General features: G+C 39.3%; 1 protein-coding gene across 7 annotated transcripts in view; it reads left to right on the top strand.

The window, feature by feature from the left end:
* Positions 1 to 22,162, top strand: part of UEVLD (UEV and lactate/malate dehyrogenase domains) — a 60,259-nt gene extending 38,097 nt beyond the window's left edge. For 3 of the 7 annotated variants that reach the window (XM_008971510.5, XM_003818241.6, XM_003818239.6), the window contains 5 exons: positions 4,695 to 4,865; positions 6,889 to 7,062; positions 15,302 to 15,365; positions 17,314 to 17,437; positions 19,286 to 22,162. In XM_008971510.5, coding sequence (XP_008969758.4) covers positions 4,695 to 4,865; positions 6,889 to 7,062; positions 15,302 to 15,365; positions 17,314 to 17,437; positions 19,286 to 19,453 — 701 coding nt within the window. In that variant the 3' untranslated portion in view covers positions 19,454 to 22,162. The remainder of the gene's footprint in view (positions 1 to 4,694; positions 4,866 to 6,888; positions 7,063 to 15,301; positions 15,366 to 17,313; positions 17,438 to 19,285) is intronic. The other 4 variants (XM_034932277.3, XM_057299119.2, XM_057299118.2 and 1 more) reach the window with 2 other exon arrangements.
* The last annotated feature ends 499 nt before the right edge of the window (positions 22,163 to 22,661 follow it).

Genomic DNA, 22,661 nt, shown 5'->3' with positions numbered 1-22,661 from the left:
GGAAAGAGGTGAGAGGCTTGTGTCCTGGTAACACAGATGCTGACTTGAGTTCTTGGCATGGGAGGAAACTTAGCATTATGCTAATGTCTAAGTGGGACAACTCATATTTGAACCAGGCAGTCTCATTCTGAAGCTCTCCTTACTAACCCTTGTACTACATTGTGTGATATATAGAGTAGGGACAATATCATGTTCACTTTTGTGTTCTTAGGGCCTAACACATTACCTGTGACATGACAGGACCTTAGTAGGGGTTTGTTGAATTCATTATTGTCGAATGAACTTTTATCCTGATCCTTTTTTTTTTTATTTTTTTTTTTTGTGATGGAGTCTTACTCGGTTGCCCAGGTTGGGGTGCAGTGGCGCGATCTCAGCTCACTACAACCTCCCCCTCCCAGGTTTAAGCGATTCTCTTGCTTCAGCTTCCTGAGTAGCTGGGATTACAGGCACGTGTCACCACGCCCGGCTAATTTCTTTTTAGTAGAGACAGGGTTTCACCATCTTAGCCAGGCTGGTCTTGAACTCCTGACCTCGTGATCCGCCCACCTCAGCCTCCCAAAGTGCTGGGATTACGTGTGTGAGCCACTGCACCCGGCCTATCCTGATCCTTAACCTTGTAATTTATAGCTTTAATAATCATGCTTAAAGTTCTTTCTAATTCTCTTTATAACTGTATAATCTTCTTCCCTTGTTAAATCATCAACTTGTAAGGGAAGACTTGAAAAGTCAAAGATTTTGAGTGCCAGGTACAAGGAACTTAGTTGCCTGTGGAGCAATGCTAACCAAACCTGGCTGTGCATCAGAATCATCTGGGGGTTTGCATTCTGGAACCTATTTCCCCTTATATATTTAAGTAAAATCTTCAGAACATGGGCTAATCTGCATTTTTATTAAGCTTCCCAGGTTAGGCTTAGGCACCTAGCCTAGCATTTAAGAACTGCTGCAAGAGATTGATAGAAATGGAAGACTCTATTTGGTCAGAAGCAGCTTAAAGTTTAGATAAAAAGACACATGCAATATATAAACAGTTATTCATGACAAGAGAGTGAGGAGGCACTATGTGATTAATGCCAAGAGAGTGGTCCAGACAGTGATGACTCGAAGTTGGGTGGAGACAGAGATCGCTTTCAGCTGATTAGGATTGAGATAGTTGCTGGTTCTTCTGGGATTGGAGAGATTTGGACTGGCAGAAAGCTGGGGGAAATGTTCCAATTGCTATGCGACTAGATCTTGGAGGTGGAAAGATGAGTAAGAAACAAATAATCCCTGTTCCCCCAGAGCTTGTAATATGTTTGATGTAGACAGTTAAGCAGATGTTTGTCAAACATGTGGTGAGTGCAGTGAGAATTTGAGCAAAAGCCAGTATCAGGAAAATTAGGTAGATATTCTAGGGAATGAGTATAGACCAATTCAGCCTGCATCACAAGTTTATGTAGGAGAATTTAAAGAAATACTGAGCTGGGTGCTGTGGCATACACCTATAGTACCTCCTACTTGGCAGGCTGAGGCTGGAGGATTGTTTGAGCCCAGGGATTTGAATCCAGCCTCGGCAACATAGCAAGACCCCATGTCTAAAAGAAAACTTTAAAATATAAGAAATACTGGCTTTTAAACTCAAAGGAGGCCGGGCACAGTGGCTCACACCTGTAATCCCAGCACTTTGGGAGGCCGAGGCAGGTGGATCACCTGAGGTCAGGAGTTCAAGACCAGCCTGGCCAACATCGTGAAACCCCATCTCTACTAAAAATCCAAAAATTAGCTGGGAATGGTGGTGGGCACCTGTAATCCCAGCTACTTGGGAGGCTGACGCAGGAGAATCACTTGAACCCGGGAGGCAGAGGTTGCAGTGAGCCAAGATGGCACCATTGCAGTACAGCCTGGGCGACAAGAGCAAAACTCCATCTCAAAAAAAAAATTAAATAAATAAAAAATAAACTCAGAGGAATTGATTAAAAGGCCTGAGAGCTTGATGGGAAAATCTTTGGGAGTAGGAAGCCTTTCTTGTACTTTTGAAATCATATTAGGGGCTGGGCACAGTGGCTTACGCCTGTAATTCCAGCACTTTGGGAGGCCAAGGCAGGCAGATCATCTGAGGTCAGGAGTTCGAGACCAGCCTGGCCAACATGGTGAAACTCTGTCTTTACTAAAAATACAAAAATTAGCCGGGCTCAGTGGCGGGCACCTGTAATCCCAGCTACTAGGGAGGCTGAGGCAGGAGAATCACTTGAAACCGGGAGGCGGAGGTTGCAGTGAGCTGAGATTGCATACCACTGCACTCCAGCCTGGGCAACAGAGTGAGACCCTGTCTCAAAACAAAAAAGAAAAGAAATCATATTAGGTAGCCACTACTATGTTTACTCCTAAGTCAACCTTGAAGATGAGGAAGCTAAAGGAGCAAAGAAAAGAAATAATCACAATAGCCTGGGGCCAGATTGTAGAGTTAGAAATTGAACTGTCCACTAATATTTCATAATATGGACAGACCACCTAACCTCTCCACATAACAGTTTCCTCATCCTTATGAGGGTGTAGGACTAAGTTTCTAAATGTAGCATAGTGTTTAATAGCACTTTGAAGTCAGACTGCATGGGCTTAACCTCTGGCTCTACACTTCAGCTCTATGACTTTGAGCAGGTTATTTAACTTCTCTGTGCCTCAGATTTCTCATCTGTAAAATACTCCATTGTGTATTGTTGATTAGATTAAGCAAATAAATTTATGGAGAACTGTTAGAACAGTGTTTGACACATATGGAATTGTTAAGTATATCCCTTCCAGTTCTAATGTCTTCTAATTCTTAAGGTTTTGACTCATCACCAGGTATCTACTGTGAACCCTACAACATAGGAATTACTTAAGAGGACTCATGAAGAACCATAATTAAAATCTAGGACTTAGTGTTTAGATCTACCATCACTACAACTGTATCAGAATAGGAAGTAAAATTAGATAATGCATCTCCCAGTGGACACATTGCACAAGTGTTTCCTTCTGAAACTTGTTTAGAAAGATGGCCTTAGCCAGGTGCGGTGGCTCACGCCTGTAATCCCAGCACTTTGGGAGGCCAAGGTGGGTGGATCACCTGAGGTTGGGAGTTCGAGACCAACCTCACCAACATGTAGAAACCCCGTCTCTACTAAAAATACAAAATTAGCTGGGTGTGGTGGCATATGCCTGTAATCCCAGCTACTTGGGAGGCTGAGGCAGGAGAATCACTTGAACCCAGGAGGCAGAGGTTGTGGTGAGCCGAGATTGCACCATTGGACGTCAGCCTGGGGCAACAAGAGTGAAACTCCATTTCAAAAAACAAAAAAGAAAGATGGCCTTAGAGGCTTAATTAGGAATATAAACCATGGAGTCTACTGTCTCCCTGGGAGGCTAATATTCATTTGTAAATGTTGACTGGACTGATGCCATTCTAATTACTTTATTATGGTTCTCTTATTTCTGATGTTGGTAACATCTGGCCACGGTTTGGGCATGTACTTACTGTAAAACACACTGTGCAATGGAGAGTAATATAGTTGTAACAGCATAACGTGTGCTGGAGGGTCAAAGGTGCTCTGGAGTCAGAGTGAACTCCATAGACTAGCTTTTCCTAAGTCATAACAGTTGATTACCTGTAGTTCCCATGGAAAGAAGTAGTTACCCAAGGACAGCTGGGCTTCCGTATAAGAAAAGTGAGTTTAAAATGATCCAAGAGGCAGGTGTGGTAAAGTCTCAGCTTCTCAGGAGGCGGAAGCAGGAGGAGTACTTGAGCCCAGGAGTTTGAGTCCAGCCTGGGCAATATAGTGAGACCTTGTCTCTTTATTAAAAAAAAGTCAAGATATTTAATTTAGAGATTTTTGAACCATTCTTTAGAGTAGAATCCTTAATAAGTAAAACAGATTTTTAAAAAGCACCACTACTCTGCTTGGATAGGCCAAAGTAAGTGGCCTGGAGCTATGCTTACCAGCCTTCTTCCTACTTATTTCCACTCCTCCCTGATGGCCTTTGAGTTTCTTTCAAGGAACTTTAGGGCACCTAAGCTCACAGTTTAGGAATCAATGGTGTAATTGATGGTAGGTTCATTTTGCCTGTAGCATAATATTTATTTTCCTTTAAAAATTGTAATTTATATAAAAAACTCAGCTCTTGTTTGTAGGTTTTAGATCCCATAATTTATTTTGATTATTACTATTGCTATCTTCCCCACTGGGGATACACTCTTCCTTTTTTATTGAGACAGAGTCTCACTCTGTCACGAGACTCTGGAGTGCAATGGCAAGATCTCAGCTCACTGAACCTCCACCTCCTGGGTTCAACTGAATCTCTGCCTCAGCCTCCTGAGTAGCTGAGACTACAGTCACACACCACCATGCCTGGCTAATTTTTATATTTTAGTAGAGACAGGGTTTCACCATGTTGGGCAGGCTGGTCTTGAACTCCTGGCCTCAAGTGATCCACCAGCCTCAGCCTCCCAAAGTGCTGGGATTACAGGCATGAGCCACCACACCCAGCCAACACTTACTCTTAATCCTCTTTTTGGAGGCAAACCTCCGCATTTTATATGCTTTTGTGGATCTGGGGTTGATTTATGGGGAGGCGTGCCTAAAAGCTCTCTTATTTGTTGAAAAGAACAACCTTTTAATCATGAACTAGAACTTGATTAAAGCCTGTATCTTCAGCTCAAACTGTTTCTTTTCATTCACTAGATTTGTCTGCCTCTGCTCATTCCAAGGTGGTGATCTTCACAGTCAACTCTTTGGGTAGTTCTCAGTCATACCTTGATGTGGTACAGAGCAATGTGGATATGTTCAGAGCCCTTGTCCCAGCTCTGGGACATTATAGTCAACACAGTGTCCTGCTCGTTGCATCTCAACCAGGTAAAATGCTTTATTTTAAATTAAGTTGATGGTCCAGTACATCAGTAGAATTGCCATTACTGATAAAAACCATAAAACTTTAGGGCCGGGCACAGTGGCTCACGGGCAGATCACCTGAGGTCAGGAGTTCCAGACCATCCTGACCAACATGGTGAAACCCCGTCTCTACCAAAAATACAAAAGTTAGCCAGGCATGGTGGCGGGTGCCTGTAATCCCGGCTACTTGGAAGGCTGAGGTGGGAGAATTGCATGAACCCTGGAGATGGTGGTTGCAGTGAGGCCAAGATGGTGTCACTGAACCCCAGTCTGGCCGACAGAGTGAGACTCTGTCTCAAAAAAAAAAACAAAAACAAAATAAAAAACAAAACAAAAAAACCCTTTAAATTATAAAGAGATGGCTAGAATATTCAGCAAAATTGCCTATATAATAAACAGTGTAATATTCTGGCAACCAGTTACTTGTTATGACTAACATTATCTAGAAGGTTCCAGCATACAATTTTTTAATGAAATATGATATTATGTTCTAGGTTCTAAGCCATACCTTCCTCAGTGAGAAGATGTTTAAACTCCCAAGAGAAAAACACAATGACTTATATGCATGATATTTTGTTAATTCTGAAGTATCAAAAATGTTAGCATGCCAGAGTGCATTTTTAACATTTTGTATTTTGCAGGTTGTTTTGGAACTGTCGTACTCAAAAATAGAAATATTTTCAAAGAGTTAGTTTGTACTGGGCTCAAATTGGTGAACAGATTTTTTTTAAATGTTCCCAATGTAGGGGTATTGTATGCATTTCACTTGTTTTTTTGTAGTAATTTGTTGAGGGACATTGATCTCTTTAATTCTCGACATCCTTTTGGAATGTAAGAAAAAAGTAGTTGTGTTTTCATTCATAATGTGACACTGAATCATGGTGGCATATGAATCAGTATTTTAATTTAAAGATAGAAATTCAGTTTAAGATAGATAGATGTAAAAGAAAACTCGATCAATAAGAAGGAATTATTTTTTAGTTTTTTGTACCAGTTTTTATCCTCACTTAACTGTTCTAGGAATTATCTATTTTCTACCCCTGACAATTTATATTTAACAATAAAATTTGACCAGGCACAGTGGCTCACGCCTGTAATCACAGCACTTTGGGAGGCCAAGGCAGGTGGATCACCTGAGGTCAGGAGTTTGAGACCAGCCTGGCCAACATGGTGAAACCCTGCCTCTATTAAAAATACAAAAAATAGCCAAGTGTGGTGGTGCACACCTGTAATCCCAGCTACTAGGGAGACTAAGGTAGGAGAATCCCTTGAACCTGGGAGGCAGAGGTTGCAGTGAGCCCAGGTCATGCCACTGCACTCCAGCCTGGGGGACAGAGCAAGACTCCATCTCAAAAAACAAACAAACAAACAAAACACAGTAAAATGTATCTTGTTGAAACCTTGTTAGTGTTTCTAATGTACATTAAAAATATGTTATGGGCTGGGCGCAGTGGCTCACACCTGTAATCTCAGCACTTTGGGAGGCCGAGGCAAGTGGATCATGAGGTCAAGAGATCGAGACCATCCTGGCCAACATGGTGAAACCCCGTCTCTACCAAAAATACAAAAATTAACTGGGCATGGTGGCAGGTGCCTATAGTCCCAGCTACTTGGGAGGCTGAGGCAGGAGACTTGCTGGAACCCGGGAGGCAGAGAGGTTGCAGTGAGCCGAGATCGTGCCACTGCACTCCAGCCTGGGCGATAGAGCGACACTCCATCTCAAAAAAATATAGATAGATAGATAGATAGATATAGATATAGATATATACACACACACATATATACACATATATATACATACGTGTATATATATGTGTATGTATGTGTGTATTATATGTGTATATATATGTGTGTATATATATATACATATAATGCCTCAGTGCATTGAGGACCTAATATACTTATTAAAATAATAAATATTTGTGAGCTAGGCTAGAAGTATATATTTTTTAACCTTTACATTTTTTACCTTGTATGCAATATTTAGTGGAAATCATGACCTATGTAACATGGAAACTGAGTACATTTCCTGCAAATCGAGTGATGGGAATTGGATGTAATCTGGATTCACAGAGATTACAGTATATTATTACAAATGTTTTGAAGGCACAGACTTCAGGCAAAGAAGTATGGGTTATTGGCGAGCAAGGAGAAGACAAAGGTAAGAAGTATATTTTTAGGCTGGGTGTGGTGGCTCACGCCTGTAATTCCAACACTTTGGGAGGCCAAGGCAGGATTGCTTGAAGCCAGGACTTCAAGACCAGCCTGGGCAACATAGCAAGACCCCATCTCTACAAAAAGATATAAAAAATTAGCCAGGCACGGTAGTGCATGCCTGTAGTCCCAGTTACTCAGGAGACTGAGTGGGAGGATCACTTGAGCCCAGGAGGTCAAGGCTGCAGTGAGCCATGATCGCAGCACTGCATTCAAGCCTGGGTGACAGGGTGAAACCCCATCGCTAAAAAACGAAGTACATTATTATTAGTTACAACCAAAATTGCCAGTGGTCATGGCATTCACATATATCTGAGGACTCCAGAATTGTGGGCTTAATTGGCTTTGTTCCACATTTGAGTGTGCCTTCTGTATAACAGGCCCTATATTGTGAATAAATTCTTCATATGTGTCATTCTCGTTGTAATTACTTTTCTGTAAGTTTAAGGTTAGACAAGACCGCTTAGTAGGATTTTATATTTTTAAATTGAATTTCAGAGTTCAGGATCAATTTAAAAATTTAATTTTCCAGAAAGAAACATTTAAATAAACCTTAAAGCATATATAGAACTCTTTCCTTTACTCTTCCCACCCTTCAACCTTGCTTACCTTTCCCAAGTTCAGACCTTCTCCCTAGATACATGCCTTCTGTCTGCTTCTTTTTAAACAGAGTTTTCACTCATTGTTTATCCCTATGGCCTTTTTCTCCAGCCACTTGCTCTTTCCCACAAAAGGCATTCAGTTTCCTGTATTGGAAAGCTCCTTTTCCTATTTCAAAAGAATGCTTTCCCTATTTGACTTGAGAATCTCTTCCCTTACTCTTTTATTGTTTCTCTCTTGCTATAAAGCCAGATTGGTCAGTGATTTAAGTGCTGTTCACCCTGATTTTGTTCATTTAAGTATATGAGTAAAATAAAGATAATAGTATACTATTAGAGTAAGTGCCAAAGTGAGTACTATACACTTACAGTGCTTAGATACTTATGAGTGAGCATTTAACATGGGCTGAAATGACTAGAGAAAATTCTATAAAGGCCATCTGGAGTTTGAACTGGAGTTTGGACGAATGAATAGGATTTTAATAGATAGTGAACAATAGGAAAAACACTCCAGGAGTGGGAAATCAGAATTAGGCAAAAGCACAAAGTTAAGTATGGCATGTTCATGGGATAAAAAATGTGGACTAGTTGTTGCAGAAGGTTTCAATGAGATAAATCTAATTGAAATTACATTTTGAAGATCTGTGAATACCCGATCGAAGAGCTGGAAAGTGATCTGGGGGAAATTAGTCATTACTTCATCATTTGAAGTACTTACTGTTAACTCTACTCAGCATGTAAGTGCTGCAAGGTAGAGCATGATATAGAAAATAACCTCTCTGGGCTGGGTGTGGTGGCTCATGCCTGTAGTCCCAGCACTTTGGGAGGCCGAGGCGGATGGATCACAAGCTCAGGAGATCGAGACCATCCTGGCCAACATGGTGAAACCCCGTCTCTACTAAAAATACAAAAATTAGCTAGGCATGGCAGCGCGTGCCTGTAGTCCCAGCTACTCAGGAGGCTGAGGCAGGAGAACTGCTTGAACCCAGGAGGCGGAGGCTGCAGTGAGCCGAGATCACACCACTGCACTCCAGTCTGGGCGACAGAGTGAGACTTAGTCTCAAAGAAAAAAAAAAAAAAAAAAGAAAAGAAAAGAAAAGAAAATAACTTCTCTGCCGGTGAGGAGGTAATAATTTAATTGAAGAGTTAGAGAAAGACCATGCACATTAAAAAGTTAAATAGATGTCAAACCATATTTCCACAAAGCAAATCACCCTCTCAAAACTATTTCCTTGGAATTTAAAGTGTCATCTATACTTTGATGCCATTAAAATAAAATATTAACATTGATGATATCTAGGTTAGAGGTAACTTTTAAAAATTTATAGTTTTCTGTGTAGTAAAAATATGTAGTATTTATATAATTTTCAAGAAAAGCATTTTAATAAAATATAACAGTATTTTAAATCTGTAAAAATCTGCACTGGCTACTAGAAGGCTCAGTGCTAGAATGAGTCAGGCTATAGAATAAACCCTTAAAAAACCCGACAGCATGACTGAGCAAAAATACTTTTGAGGCTCCAAATGCTCCCTGACACTACACACTAATCAACAGGACCCTGGAAAAGGGTAGCAAACAAGAACTTGGAGCAAATGTATTCAAGTAATGAATGTCTCCATTCATTCATTACTTGAATACATTTGAAATTCATGGCTCATTCAAACTCAAAACCCAACATAGACCAAACCCTCTGGTCCATGTTGATCTCTTGCTTGCCTGGTTATTGCACATCTCATGGTTAGTTTGCCTCTTCCCCTCTAGTCTACCCGGTAAATGATGTGAAATTAATAATAATATTACTCAAAACTTATAGAATGTTTATTGTGTGCTCTCACATATTAATTCAATCTTCCTAAAACATGTTATTATTTTCAAAAACTTTCAGAGGCTTCCTCTGACCAAACCATTAAATTGCATTGCTTGGCACTCAGGGACCCCCAAAATATAACCCTAATCTTTCTTCCCAATTATAGTTAGGGAGATAGCCACGTTATTAGAGAGCTGGAAGGGACCATCTATTACATTTTGTTTTAGGGAGCCAGTGAATGCAGGCATTGTAAAAGTGACCTGCGTGGAAGCCTACGGCTTTTAGGGTCAAAGGACTAGCACCCAGGTCTTGTGTCTCCCAGGCCCACCCCACAGCTTTGCCACAGGGACATTTACTCACTTTGTTTACCTCCCTTGTAATCCCTTTGCCTTCTCGGCCATCTTATTGACATCTTTCAAGGTCTAAGTCAAGCATCCCTTATATGATAAAGGTTTTTTCCTGATCACATCACTTCACAGTGATTTCTTCACTCCTTTGAGCTAAAGCTATTTCAATCTATAAGGTAATAAACTACATCTTGTCTCATCATGTTACTTTTGTTGTCCTGCTGCTTGTTCTTATCTGATTTTTGTGTGTGACCTTCTCCTTATTTAAAGTGCAAATTATTAAGTTATTTTAGTTGAAAATGTAGTACATTCACACTGGAAAAATAAGTACAAAAAGATATGCAGTGAAAAGTCTCCCTTAGATACCAGACACTCAATCCTTCTTCCTAGGGACAATCACAGTTATCAGTCTCTTTTATAATCTTCCAGAAATATTCTGTGTATAGACAAGCACACATGTGAAATAGACATCATACATCATTCTCCACCTTGCCAATGATTATGGAATGATTGCACAGTAACATAGAGCTCATTCATTCTTTTTAACTACTGGATATACCATAATTTACTTAACCAGCCTCTCTAATTTACAAGTTTTGAGGAATAGTTGATATACAATAAATATTGAATGAGTAAGAATGTTTGAAATATGGTTGTATTAATTTCTTAAGTCTCATAAAGAGAAAATACAGGCTGATGTGATGTGATAAATATACCACTTACCCTAACCTAGTATATCTGGGTGAAGGAAAAAAACAATCTAATAGAAGTTAATTGTGAGCTCTTCAAAGAGGAACAATTTAAAACCTACCAAAAAGCAGTTTGTATTTGATTAAATGACCTTTTATCCCAAATGTAGGAATTTATTTTCAGAAACATTTATTGGCCACCTGCTTTGCTCAATAAACACTGTGCTGATTGCTGTTAGAACTATATAGATGTGTAAGAACCTGACCCTGTCTTTAGGAAACTTTGAGTCTAATACTGGAAATGACTGGAAGGCTGTACTCTGAGAGAGGTCCAAGGGAAGTAGGATAAAACCACAGGGAAGAGATGTGGTAATTCTGTCTTGAGGTCTCAAATTGGAACTAGAAATAGAGAGATGTAGGTGCATGCAAATTGAGATCACATAAATGTAGTATTATGTAATATTTGACACACATAATGCCAATGTTAAAACATAACTGAGCACGTATGAATCCATACTCAATCAAGAACATTACCGATACTGAAGTTAACTATGTAGTTCTCCCCAGTCTATCTCCCTGTCTGCCTTCTAGAAGTACCATCTGATCACGTTTTATTCTGTCTTCTACTCTTCTTGAAGAGCTAGTTATATCCATGGATAGGTATATTTACCTTGGTCCTGGTGTCAGAAATGGATTAGAAGCTCCCTCTGCTGGTTTCATGTATAGATACCAACTGTTTAGACTTTTGCATAAGTGATACCATCACAGTAACTGCAATTGTAATTATTTTTTATTGTACCTACTATGTGTATTAAATATTTTGCATATCTCATTTAAATTTTATAAACACTCTGTGAAGGAGGTAGTGGTTTTCCAGATTTATGTATGAGGAAACTTAAGGCTCAATGAGATAAGTAATTTGCCCAAGGTTACATATCTGTGAAGGGCAGAACTGAGATTTGAACCCTGATCTGACTCTGAAGCTGTGCTCTTCCTTGCTGTCACTTAAGATAATGTATCTAGAGCATTTAGTACAGTATCTGGCACACAGCAAACACTCAGCAAATGGTAGCTATTATTACAGTGATTGGCAAGATGGTGATGAATAGAAAATTGGCAAAAAACATGTAAAAGAACTCTTTGAAGTAAAGCAACATTAGGATTTGGAAACAGATATAAGAGTAACAATTGTGTAAATAAAATATCCTCTTCAAGTATTTCAGAGACAAGTGACAGCTACAGCCTAGGGAGGAATCACATGACATACAAGACCTTTAGGTCTATTTCCTGCTTCATCGTCTCCCATTCTCCCAGGCATTCTATGCTAGTCAGGTGGTTGACTTGCAGTTTACTGAATGGTTTATGCACTCTCATGCCTCCTTAACTTAGCAACTGCTGCTTCCTTTCCCTGAACTCGTTCACTTGGCTAACTCCTGCTTACCCTTTAGGATTGGGCTTGAGTGCCACCTCTCCCAGGAAGCCTTCCTTAATTTGCCAAGTTAAGTAAGTTCATACAAATAATGTAACAAATTTTTAAAGAAAGTAATCCACCTATTACCCTTTTATCTAAGTAAAACATTCATGCCAAAACACAATTTTCAAAACATCCCGCCTAATGTAACAAATTTTTAAAGTAATCCACCTATCACCCTTCTATCTAAGTAAAACATTTTAAAAATCCCTTAAGTCGTCCATATGTATTTATATTTTTCATATAACAGTTCATGGTTTTGTGTTTTTTTCTTATACAAAAAGTTTTGGCTGGGTGCGGTGGCTCATGCCTATAATCCTAGCACTTTGGGAGACCGAGGCGGGTGGATCACAAGGTCAGGAGATCAAGACCAGCCTGGCCAACGTGGTGAAGGCCTGTCTCTACTAAAAATACAAATTAGCCGGGCGGGTGGCTGGCGCCTGTAGTCCCAGCTACTCGGGAGGCTGAGGCAGGAGAATTGTTTGAACCTGGGAGGTGGTGCAGTGAGCCGAGATTGCACCACTGCACTCCAGCCTGGGCAACAGAGCGAGACTGTCTCAAAAAAAAAAAAAAAACTTATAAAACTTTTTCTGTTTTTCTTTTTCTTTTTTGGGGGGGTTGGGGACAGAGTCTCGCTCTGTTGCCAGGCTGGAGCACAGTGGCACGGTCTCGGCTCACTGCAACCTCTGCCTCCTGGGTTCAAGCGATTTTCCTGCCTCAGCCTCCAAGTAGCTGGGATTACCGGCATGCGCCACCACACCTGGCTAATTTTTGTATTTTTAGTAGAGATGGGGTTTCACCATGTTGGCCAGGCTGGTCTCGAACTCCTGACCTTATGATCCACCCGCCTCGGCCTCCCAAAGTGCTGGGATTACTGGCGTGAGCCACCACGCCTGGCCCTTTTTCTGTTTTTCAACTTAACTATGGCAAGTATGTTTTCCCCTTTGTTACCAAATATAATTATGAATCATGCGAGAGGTTTTGTATTTTCTTCTGTGTACCCAACACCATGGTAAAGAATACGTGCAAGAGGTGCCAGCCATGGTGGCTCACAGCTGTAATCCCAGCACTTTGGGAGGCCAAGGCGGGTGGATCACTTGAGGTCAGGAGTTTGAGACCAGCCTGCCCAACATGGTGAAAACCCGTCTCTACTAAAAATACAAAATTACCCGGGCGTGGGGGTGCACACCTGTAATCCCAGCTACTTGGGAGTCTGAGGCGCACACCTGTAATCCCAGCTACTTGGGAGGCTGAGGCAATAGAATCGCTTGAACCTGGGAGACGGAGGTTGCAGTGAGCCGAGATGGTGTCACTGCAATCCATCCTGGGTCACAGTGAGACTCCGTCTCCAAAAAAAAAAAAAAGAATATGTGCAAGAGAACACAAAAGAATAATACATGGTCCCTGCACTCTGGGAGCTTATAATCAGTTTGAGGAAGGGAGGCATCTGGATACATATGGGGTCCTTTGTTGCTGACACATGACTAAGTGGTCTAATTTTGAATGTAGTTTAGAATTCTTGTATCTTAAACATATTATTCTATAGCCACAAGTATTTTTGTTTTGCCTACTCAAATATGTACAGATTTGTGCCAAACAATCTCTTCACACAGATGAGAAACAGGTGAACATTGGAAAGGTTTCAAAATGTTACTGTCCACTTCAATTTAATATTAAAGTACAGTTCGGCTCAGTGGCTTATGCCTGTAATCCCAGCACTTTGGGAGGCCAAGGCAGGCAGATCACCTGAGGTAAAGAGTTCAAGACCAGCCTGGCCAACATGGTGAAATCCTGTCTCTACTAAAAATACAAAAATTAGCCTGGTGTGGTGGCAGGCACCTGTAATCCCAGCTAGTTGGGAGGCTGAGGTAGAATAATTGCTTGAACCCAGGAGGCAGAGGTTGTAGTGAGCTGAGAGTGTGCCACTGCACTCCACCCTAGGTGACAAAGTAAGACTGTGTATCAAATAATAATAATAATAATAATAATAATATTAAAGTGTGATATAAATTTCTAGTCTGGCCAGGCACAGTGGCTCACACCTGTAATCCTAGCACTTTGGGAGGCCAAGGTGGGTGAATCACCTGAGGTCAGGAGTTCGAGACCTGCCTGGCTAACATGGCAAAATCCCATCTCTACTAAAAATACAAAAATTAGCCAGGTGTGGTGGCGGGTGCCTGTAGTCCCAGCTACTCAGGAGGCTGAGGCAGGAGAATTGTTTGAACCGGGAGGCGGAGGTTGCAGTGAGCCAAGATCACACCACTGCACACCAGGCTAGGTAACAGCGAGAGTCCATCTCAAAAAGAGAAAAAAAAAATATATATATATGTATATATATATATATATATGTATATATATATATGTATATATATATATGTATATATATATATATACATGTATATATATATATATATACATGTATATATATGTATATATATATATAAAGAAATTTCCAGTCTGTGTATGCAGCTTTGAAGTTTTGTTTTTGTAAATGATGTAGTAAAAGGAAATGGGTAACCCAGAAGATTCTTTTAGAAAACAGGACCCTGGGGCTGGGTGTGGTGGCTCAAGCCTGTAATCCTAGCACTTTGGGAGGCCAAGGCAGGTGGATTACGAGGTCAGGAGTTCGAGACCAGCCTGGCCAACATGGTGAACCCTGTCTCTACTAAACACACACACACAAAAATTAGCAGGACATGGTGGCATGTGCCTGTAGTACCAGCTACTCGGGAGGCTGAGGCATGAGAATTGCTTGAACCCGGGAGGCAGAGGTTGCAGTGAGCCAAGATCATGCCACTGCACTACAGCCTGGGCGACAGAGCAAGACTCCATCTGAAAAAAAAAAAGGAACAGGATTCTCTGCCTCTGTAACAGCCGTGGAAATTCTAGCCCAAAATAGGTGACCAGATTATTCCCTACCTGGTGAAATTAGTCTCAGTGCATTTCTCAGCAGAACAAATGTCAAGTGCTTATAGGTTTCTACCTAGATAGTAAAATGGCCCTTGCAGAACTGTTACTGATGAGAGAAAACAGGTAAGGAGACTGCAAGCAGACTTTGGGGATCATGTTTTTTGTAGTTCAGAGTTTTCCTCACCTCGGGCTAGTGGTACAGCACATTCATTGTTATCCAGTGGAAAAATCTAACTTGCTAGAAATGAGAAAACTTCTATATAAATATTAGCACAGGTACCCTTGACTCCAAAAGATCTGTTATCACATCTTAATCCAAAGAGTCACTGGCAAAACATAATTAATTCTTCATCTAATTTTAGTGCTCACATGGAGTGGCCAAGAAGAAGTAGTGAGTCATACCTCTCAAGTGCAGCTGTCCAACAGGTAACACTGACTGGAAATTTGCATTTATCCAACGAAAAATCATTTACTTCATAGCTAACAGCTATTTATACAGTATGTACTTAACCAGGCTTCTGGAAACAAAACTAATATGGACAAACCCAAAAGTATAAAGGAGCAGTGTTTTATATTCTTTGATTTCTTATCTGAAGGTAGATCTAAGAGTGCTTTGCAAGCTTTTTCAGATAACACAGTTGACATTTAAACGGTAAAACATGTTATTTGTAGACAGTGATTTACTGCTTCTCTACCTAAACATCTGAGCCCCACTCTGTCACCAGGCTGGAGTGCAGTGGCGCGATCTCGGCTCACTGCAGCCTCCGCCTCCCGGGTTCAAGCGATTCCCCTGCCTCAGTGTCCCAAGTAGCTGGAATTACAGGCATGCGCCACCATGCCCAGTAATTTTTTGTATTTTAGTAGAGACGGGGTTTCACCATGTTGGTCAGGATGGTCTTGATCTCCTGACCACATGATCCACCCGCCTTGGCCTCCCAAAGTGCCGGGATTACAGGTGTGAGCCACCGTGCCAGGCCAACAATTTTCTTAATGTAGAAGATAATTTGTCCACACCACTTAAAAATGAATATCTATTAATCACACACAAATAGAACTGGAAATCAGTCTAATGTGAATGGATAAGCCATATTATATGTTCAGGCAAAAAAAAAGTGTAACACACAGATCCTTGTATCTTTTGCTTTTATCCAGAGGCCTTCCAGGGGTCTGTACCGCATAGGCAGGACTCTACACAGAATTTATACTCATGGCATTTGTTGTTTCACCGTCATATAACATTTTCCTGAAGTCTGAGAGGTGGTGATCTTTAGCTTTCAAAGCCATCAGCTTATGACTTTTAGAATATAACAACTGGAAAAAGTGTTCTCTTTCTTGAGAAGATTAGTGTATGGTATAATTCATTCTAATCTGATTATACAATCCTGCATTTATACTTTTTAAAAGGAAGAAATTTAAGTGTTTATGTATTTTTATCATTTATAAAAGAATGTATGCTTATTATAAAACTTCAGATACTGCAGATATCTAGAAAATATTAAAAGAAAAAGCTAAGGTAATTCCATTTTTCAGAGACAACCATTTTTAACAATTTAGTGTCCACATGTCCAAAAAATTTTTTTTCTACTCAGGAGGCTGAAATGGGAGGATCAGTTGAGCCCAGGAGTTTGAGACCAGCTTGGACAACATAGAGACCCTGTCTCTAAAAAGAAAAAATTGTTTTTCAATGCTTCTACAAATGTATAATAATATAGATTTATGCTATCCATACTATCTTGCAACTTCATTTCTTTCCTTGATGAAATCTCAGACATTTTTGCACATTGTACATGTAAATCTACCTTATTCTTCTCAAAAGCTACATGGTACTACGCTTGGTAGTGATTTAACCAGTCCTCTTTTGATGAGTTGTTTCCAAATATTGCAGACATGCTTATTATGTACATCTTTGCACACTTGAGCATACTGCTGTAAGATAAATGCCTAGAAGAGGAATTTCTAGATCAGACGTTACCAAATCTTCTTCTTAAAAGGTTAGATCACTTTACATTCTCAATAGCAGTTATGAGAATGCCTGTTTACAGTTTCTCCAAATTAGTTATCAATCTTTTTAATTTTTGCCAATTATCGATAGGCAAATTGGTATTTATTGTTTTAATTCATATTGGTTAAATATCAATGGCAGTGAACATTTTGTATGTTATTAGGCCATTTGTATTTTCTTTGAACTGCCTATCTGACATCTTAGGAAAAGTTTAAATAAACATTAGATTAGATTATCTATAGGCTTCCCTAACAATTGCTGCATAACTCTTGTTTCTGTCATAGAAACATCTAATTAATACCTTAGCCAGAATGTAAAACTAAATGTGCATATTTTATGCATTTTCTGAGATCACGTATTTTTGTAACCTAGAGCCATGGAACTGCTAAGAGTAAAAGGTCAAAGATCCTGGTCTGTTGGACTATCAGTAGCTGACATGGTTGACAGTATTGTAAACAGTAAGAAGAAAGTGCATTCTGTATCAACTTTAGCAAAGGTAATTGCTATTCTTATTCTCTTATTATATTTTAAACTTAGATATTATTAATACAAAACTAACAAAATCATTATTCATACTCTAACCCCAGGTGTCTTCAGTATCACCAGCTTTTAGAGTAACAGGTAGGAGAAGGCAGTTTAGTTTAAGCCCTATCCTGCTTAGCTATGAGAAGTCTGCCAGCTTGGGCAACATAGTGAGACCCCAACTTTACAAAAACAAAAACAAAACTTTACCAGGCATGTGACAACCACTCAGTAGGCTGAGGTGGGAAAATCTCTTGAGCCTGGGAGGTTGAGGCTGCAGTGAGCCATGATCATGTCACTGGACTCCAGCATGGACAACACAGCGAATCCCTGTCTCCAAAGATAAAATTTTGACTGGGGGCAGTGGCTCACGCCTGTAATCCCAGCACCCGGAGGCTGAGGCAGGTGGATCACTTGAGGTTAGGAGTTTGAGACCAGCCTGGCTAACATGGTGAAACCCCTCTCTACTAAAAATACAAAAATTAGCCAGACATAGTGGCGTATGCCTGTAATCCCAGCTACTCGGGAGGCGGAGGTTGCAGTGAGCACCTCTGCAACTCCAGCCTGGGTGACACAGCGAGACTCAGTCTCGAAAACAAACAAACAAAAAAAGTGTGGACTTCTATCAGGTTGCCTTCTCACCCTCATGTGATTTTTGGTAACCCCCAAATAGTGTTTATATATCTATAAATTTATTCTTACTGTCATTTATCATCTCAGCCAGCCAAGTCACCCCAGATTTATGTGCCAGAAAGACAAATATCACATATTCTTACTCATGTAACCCCCAAATAGTGTTTATATATCCATAAATTTCTTCTGACTGTCATTTATCATCTCAGCCAGCCAAGTCACCCCAGATTTATGTGCCAGAAAGACAAATATCACATATTCTCATTCACGTGGGAGCTTTTTTTTTTTTTTTTTTAAAGTTGATCTCATGGAGGTAGAGAGTAGAATGTTGGTTACCACAGGCTGCAGTTGGGGGATAGAATGAAAAGCAGTTGGTTAATGGGTACAAAAATAGATAGGAATAAATTCTAGTGTTCAACAGCACAGTAGGGTGAGTGTGATTATTAATAATTTATTGTACATTTCAAAACAGCTAGAAGAAGCTGGGTGTGGTGGCCCATGCCTGTAATCCCAGCACTTTGGGAGGCCAAGGTGGGAGGATCACTTGAGCTTAGGAGTTCAAGATCAGCTTGGGCAATATAGAGAGACCTCATCTCAAAAAAAAAAAGAAAGAAAGAAAGAAAAGAAAAGAAAAAATAGCCAGAAGAGACCATTTGGAATGTTTTCAACACAAATAAATGATAAATGTTTGAGGTGATGGATAGCCCCATTACCCTGATTTGCTCATTACATGTTATATGCATATATTGAAATATCACATGTACCCCACAAATACACACTGTTATGGTACCAGTTGTTTTATTTTTTAAAGAAGCTATTGTCATGACTGTGCCCAGAGACCATCCCATGCCCCTCCCCAGGAAATACATTCTTAACTATCTTTTTCCTTAGCCCCCAACCTCCTACCCATATTGCAGGGGGGGCTAGCTTGCTTCTCTACAAAGTGGGTGTCTGACCAAGTTGCTTCCATCTCTCAAAAATTTTCTGAAATGATAACAAGTTTATAGAATCAATGAATGATTGTGAGGTCTGGACTTCTAAAAATAAAATAAGTAAGTGAACAAAAAAATTTTTTTAAGTCCAACTTGTATCACTTTGTCCTAGTTAAGAAAGCAAGAAAATATGCATTTTTGTATTAACTTCTTTGCAATGATTTAGTTCTATTAAATCCCTATTTTTCTCATTTCAGGGATATTATGATATAAATAGTGAAGTGTTTTTAAGTTTGCCTTGCATCCTTGGAACCAATGGAGTATCTGAAGTTATCAAAACCACACTGAAAGAAGATACAGTTACTGAGAAACTCCAAAGCAGTGCATCCTCAATCCACAGTCTCCAACAACAGTTAAAACTTTGATTCTCAAATGCAATTTGAGAGGCTGGACTTCTACCTAAAGGGAAAAGTCATTTAATTTTACCTATATATAGGTTTGAGGATTTCTGTATCCTGCTACTTACTTTTACAAACTGCTTGGTTAAAGTAGAGGGTTTCTTGATTAGCTTTGTGATGTAAATCCTTAAGGAGTTATACAAGGAGGGGAAAAATTAATTTTATTTGGGGTTCTTGAGATATCTATGCTGTTCTTTAAATCTACAGCAGGGGTAAACATTCATCTGCAGTGTGCATCAATTTAAATCATATATCCTAAACTAAAAGCACAATTCATACTTCGGGAATATTTTATAAGTAATATATCTTTAAAAGAAAATTACCCTTTGACTTTTATAATCAACATAAGTTCCAGGCCCAGTATGGATTTACAAAATCTGTGTCAGTTGTACATTCACAGGATCCACAGCTTAAGTTACTAATGTTTCTTGTGTAAAATCCTGTTGATAGTAATAGTAAAGCATTGTATTTCCCTTCTTCAAATTAATTACCTACCAAAAAATGGAAAAGAATTTTACATGCACTTTAAAATAGTAAAATGGAAAGTGAATTTTTAAAATATATGCATTAAAAGTTTACTTTAATTTCCAGTGGGACTTCCTTTATGAAATTTTCCATAACCTCTTCCTGGAGTATTACAAGATCTCCAACATCTCATAAACTAATTGTGATATTAGTGGAACCATAAGCAAATGTATATTTTTAGTGGAAATAGATTATGAATGAAAGCCAAGCAGCTTACTTTAAAGCCAAAATATGAGATTTTCATTAAAAACATTGGTCATAATAGGGAGAGGTTTTTTATTTGTTCTGAGCAAATCCTTTAACCTCTCCTGATGATACAGTTCAGAGTACACACACTTTGGTGATGGATCAAGAGCAATATTTTCTTATGTGAAAGATAGCTTATTATTACTATTGTGACATACAACTAATAGTAACAGTTAACATCAACACTTCATATATACCAGGCAGCATGATAAGCACTTTATTATTTTACTGAATCCTCACAACAGACCACTGAGGTAGGGACTATTGCCATCATCATTTTATAAAAGGAAATTGAGGTTTAGTCCTCAAGAAGTCTTGGCTATTAAGGGGCACTTATCCATTACAACCTCTACTTTTTCTAGGCACTAAAAGGGGGAAAAGGCTTAATAGCCAAAATAGTTATCACAAGACCCTAAAGCTGGGGTCCTATACACCATGAAAGGATTACTTTCATTCTCATGTAAGGGCATGCTTTTATAAAAAACAAACATGGGCTAGGCGCAGTGACTCACGCCTGTAATCCCAGCACCTTGGGAGGCTGAGGCGGGCAGATCACGAGGTCAGGAGATTGAGATCATCCTGGCTAACATGGTGAAACCCTGTCTCTACTAAAAATACAAAAAATTAGCCAGGCATGGTGGCAGGTGCCTGTAGTCCCAGCTACTCGGAAGGCTGAGGCAAGAGAATGGCGTGAACCCGGTAGGTGGAGCTTGCAGTGAGCAGAGATCGCGCCACTGCACTCCAGCCTGGGCGACACAGCAAGACTCTGTCTCAAAAAAAAAAAAAAAAAAGTTTAAAAATTAGCCAGCTGTGGTGATGTGCACCTGTAGTTCCAGCTACTCAGGAGGCTGAGGCAGGAGGATCACTTGAGCCCAGAAGTTCAAGATTACAATGAGCTATGATCATGCTACTGCACTCCAGCCTAGGCAACAGAGTGAGACCCTGTCTCTAAAAAAATAAAAATAAAGCAAGCATATAATAGGTTAATCCAGATGGAGTTAGGAGGGTTTATAAGGGCAGACACATCCTAGTAAAGAGGAAATAGGCAAACTAATGCTGTTTTAGTGTAATAAGGAATGCTTATAATGATGAACTTTAGTCATAAAGAAAAGGTGAAATTATATTCAGTAACCCATGTTAGGAAAGCAGAAAACTATTTAATATGCTTGGAAAGATTCCAACCAGAGTTAACTGAATAAAAACCTTGGACATTTGAAGAGAAAAGCATTTAGTTCTATCTAATTTCAATATGCACGTGAATTAGTTCATGTTACTCTAACAATGTATTCTTACTGTCCTTTTTTATGAAATAGGAAAGTAAAACTGAAAGAACTATTTCTTGTGTTTTTAAAACTAGCCTTTTCTAATATTTGATATCTAATTAAAGTTAGATAATATGTAATATGCTTTTGAACAATAATCTAACCAGAAAATATTGTATAATTACCAAGAAATCATTACATTAATTATAAAAGGAACATGTCAATACAACAAATGTTTATTTAACACCTACTGTTACTCCAAATACTGTGTTAGAATTTGACTATTCGAAGATGAATAATAGTCTTTGCCCTCTGGAAGGCCACAATGTAGAAGTAATTCTCTGTATCAGATATTTCCTTGAGTGTTAAGTCTATTAGTAATCATGTTGTAAATCCCAGTGTAAGTCAAGAAGCAATATCACCACCACCACCTCCCTATGATTTTGTGATAATTTGGCATTTTCAATGCTTGTTAACTTTCATGTTTTCATTTTTATGAAATCATGCAGAGCTTGTTATAATTTTTAGTGGGGTTTGGATTAAAATGCTTTTTTGATGTAGCAGAAGATACATTTTTTCCCATTTTACATTGTTTTCCTTAAATATTAAGAATAATGAGTAAAATAAACTGATTTTAAAATCACCAGGAGATGCTTCATTTATTAAGTGAAACATTCAGATTAAGGAATTTTTTTCATATAATTCACACAGTACCCAGGATATTTAGTTATTTTGTGTAAAATGAAGAGACTAGATTTTATCGTTTTCAAACTTTTAAAAATTATTTTTAGCAAGAAAACTTTTTAAATCTTTTTGTTTTTGAGCCAGGTTCTCACTATATTGCCCAGGCTGGACTCAAACTCTTGGGCTCAAGTAATCCTCCTGCCTCAGCCAATGGAGTAGCTGGGACTGCAGGTGCACCATCAGGTTATTTGTGTTTTCATCTGTGATAATCGGAGGATTTAAAATTCTCCACTAATATACGTGAGGATAGAAATCAAAATGCCTAATGAGTGGAAAAAAACTCATCTTTAGTGTTGAAATGGCAAGCAACTTTCAAAAGCATTTCAACTACTATTACCTTCACATTAAAAAATTAACTGATTTTGCATATTTCTAAAACCACAAAGACATTTTCCCCA

This window comes from Pan paniscus, chromosome 9, assembly GCF_029289425.2.
Source record: "Pan paniscus chromosome 9, NHGRI_mPanPan1-v2.0_pri, whole genome shotgun sequence".
Taxonomy (NCBI): Eukaryota; Metazoa; Chordata; class Mammalia; order Primates; family Hominidae; genus Pan; species Pan paniscus.
The sequence above is the reverse complement of the archived record's forward strand: the minus strand, read 5'-3'. Positions and strand labels throughout refer to the sequence as shown.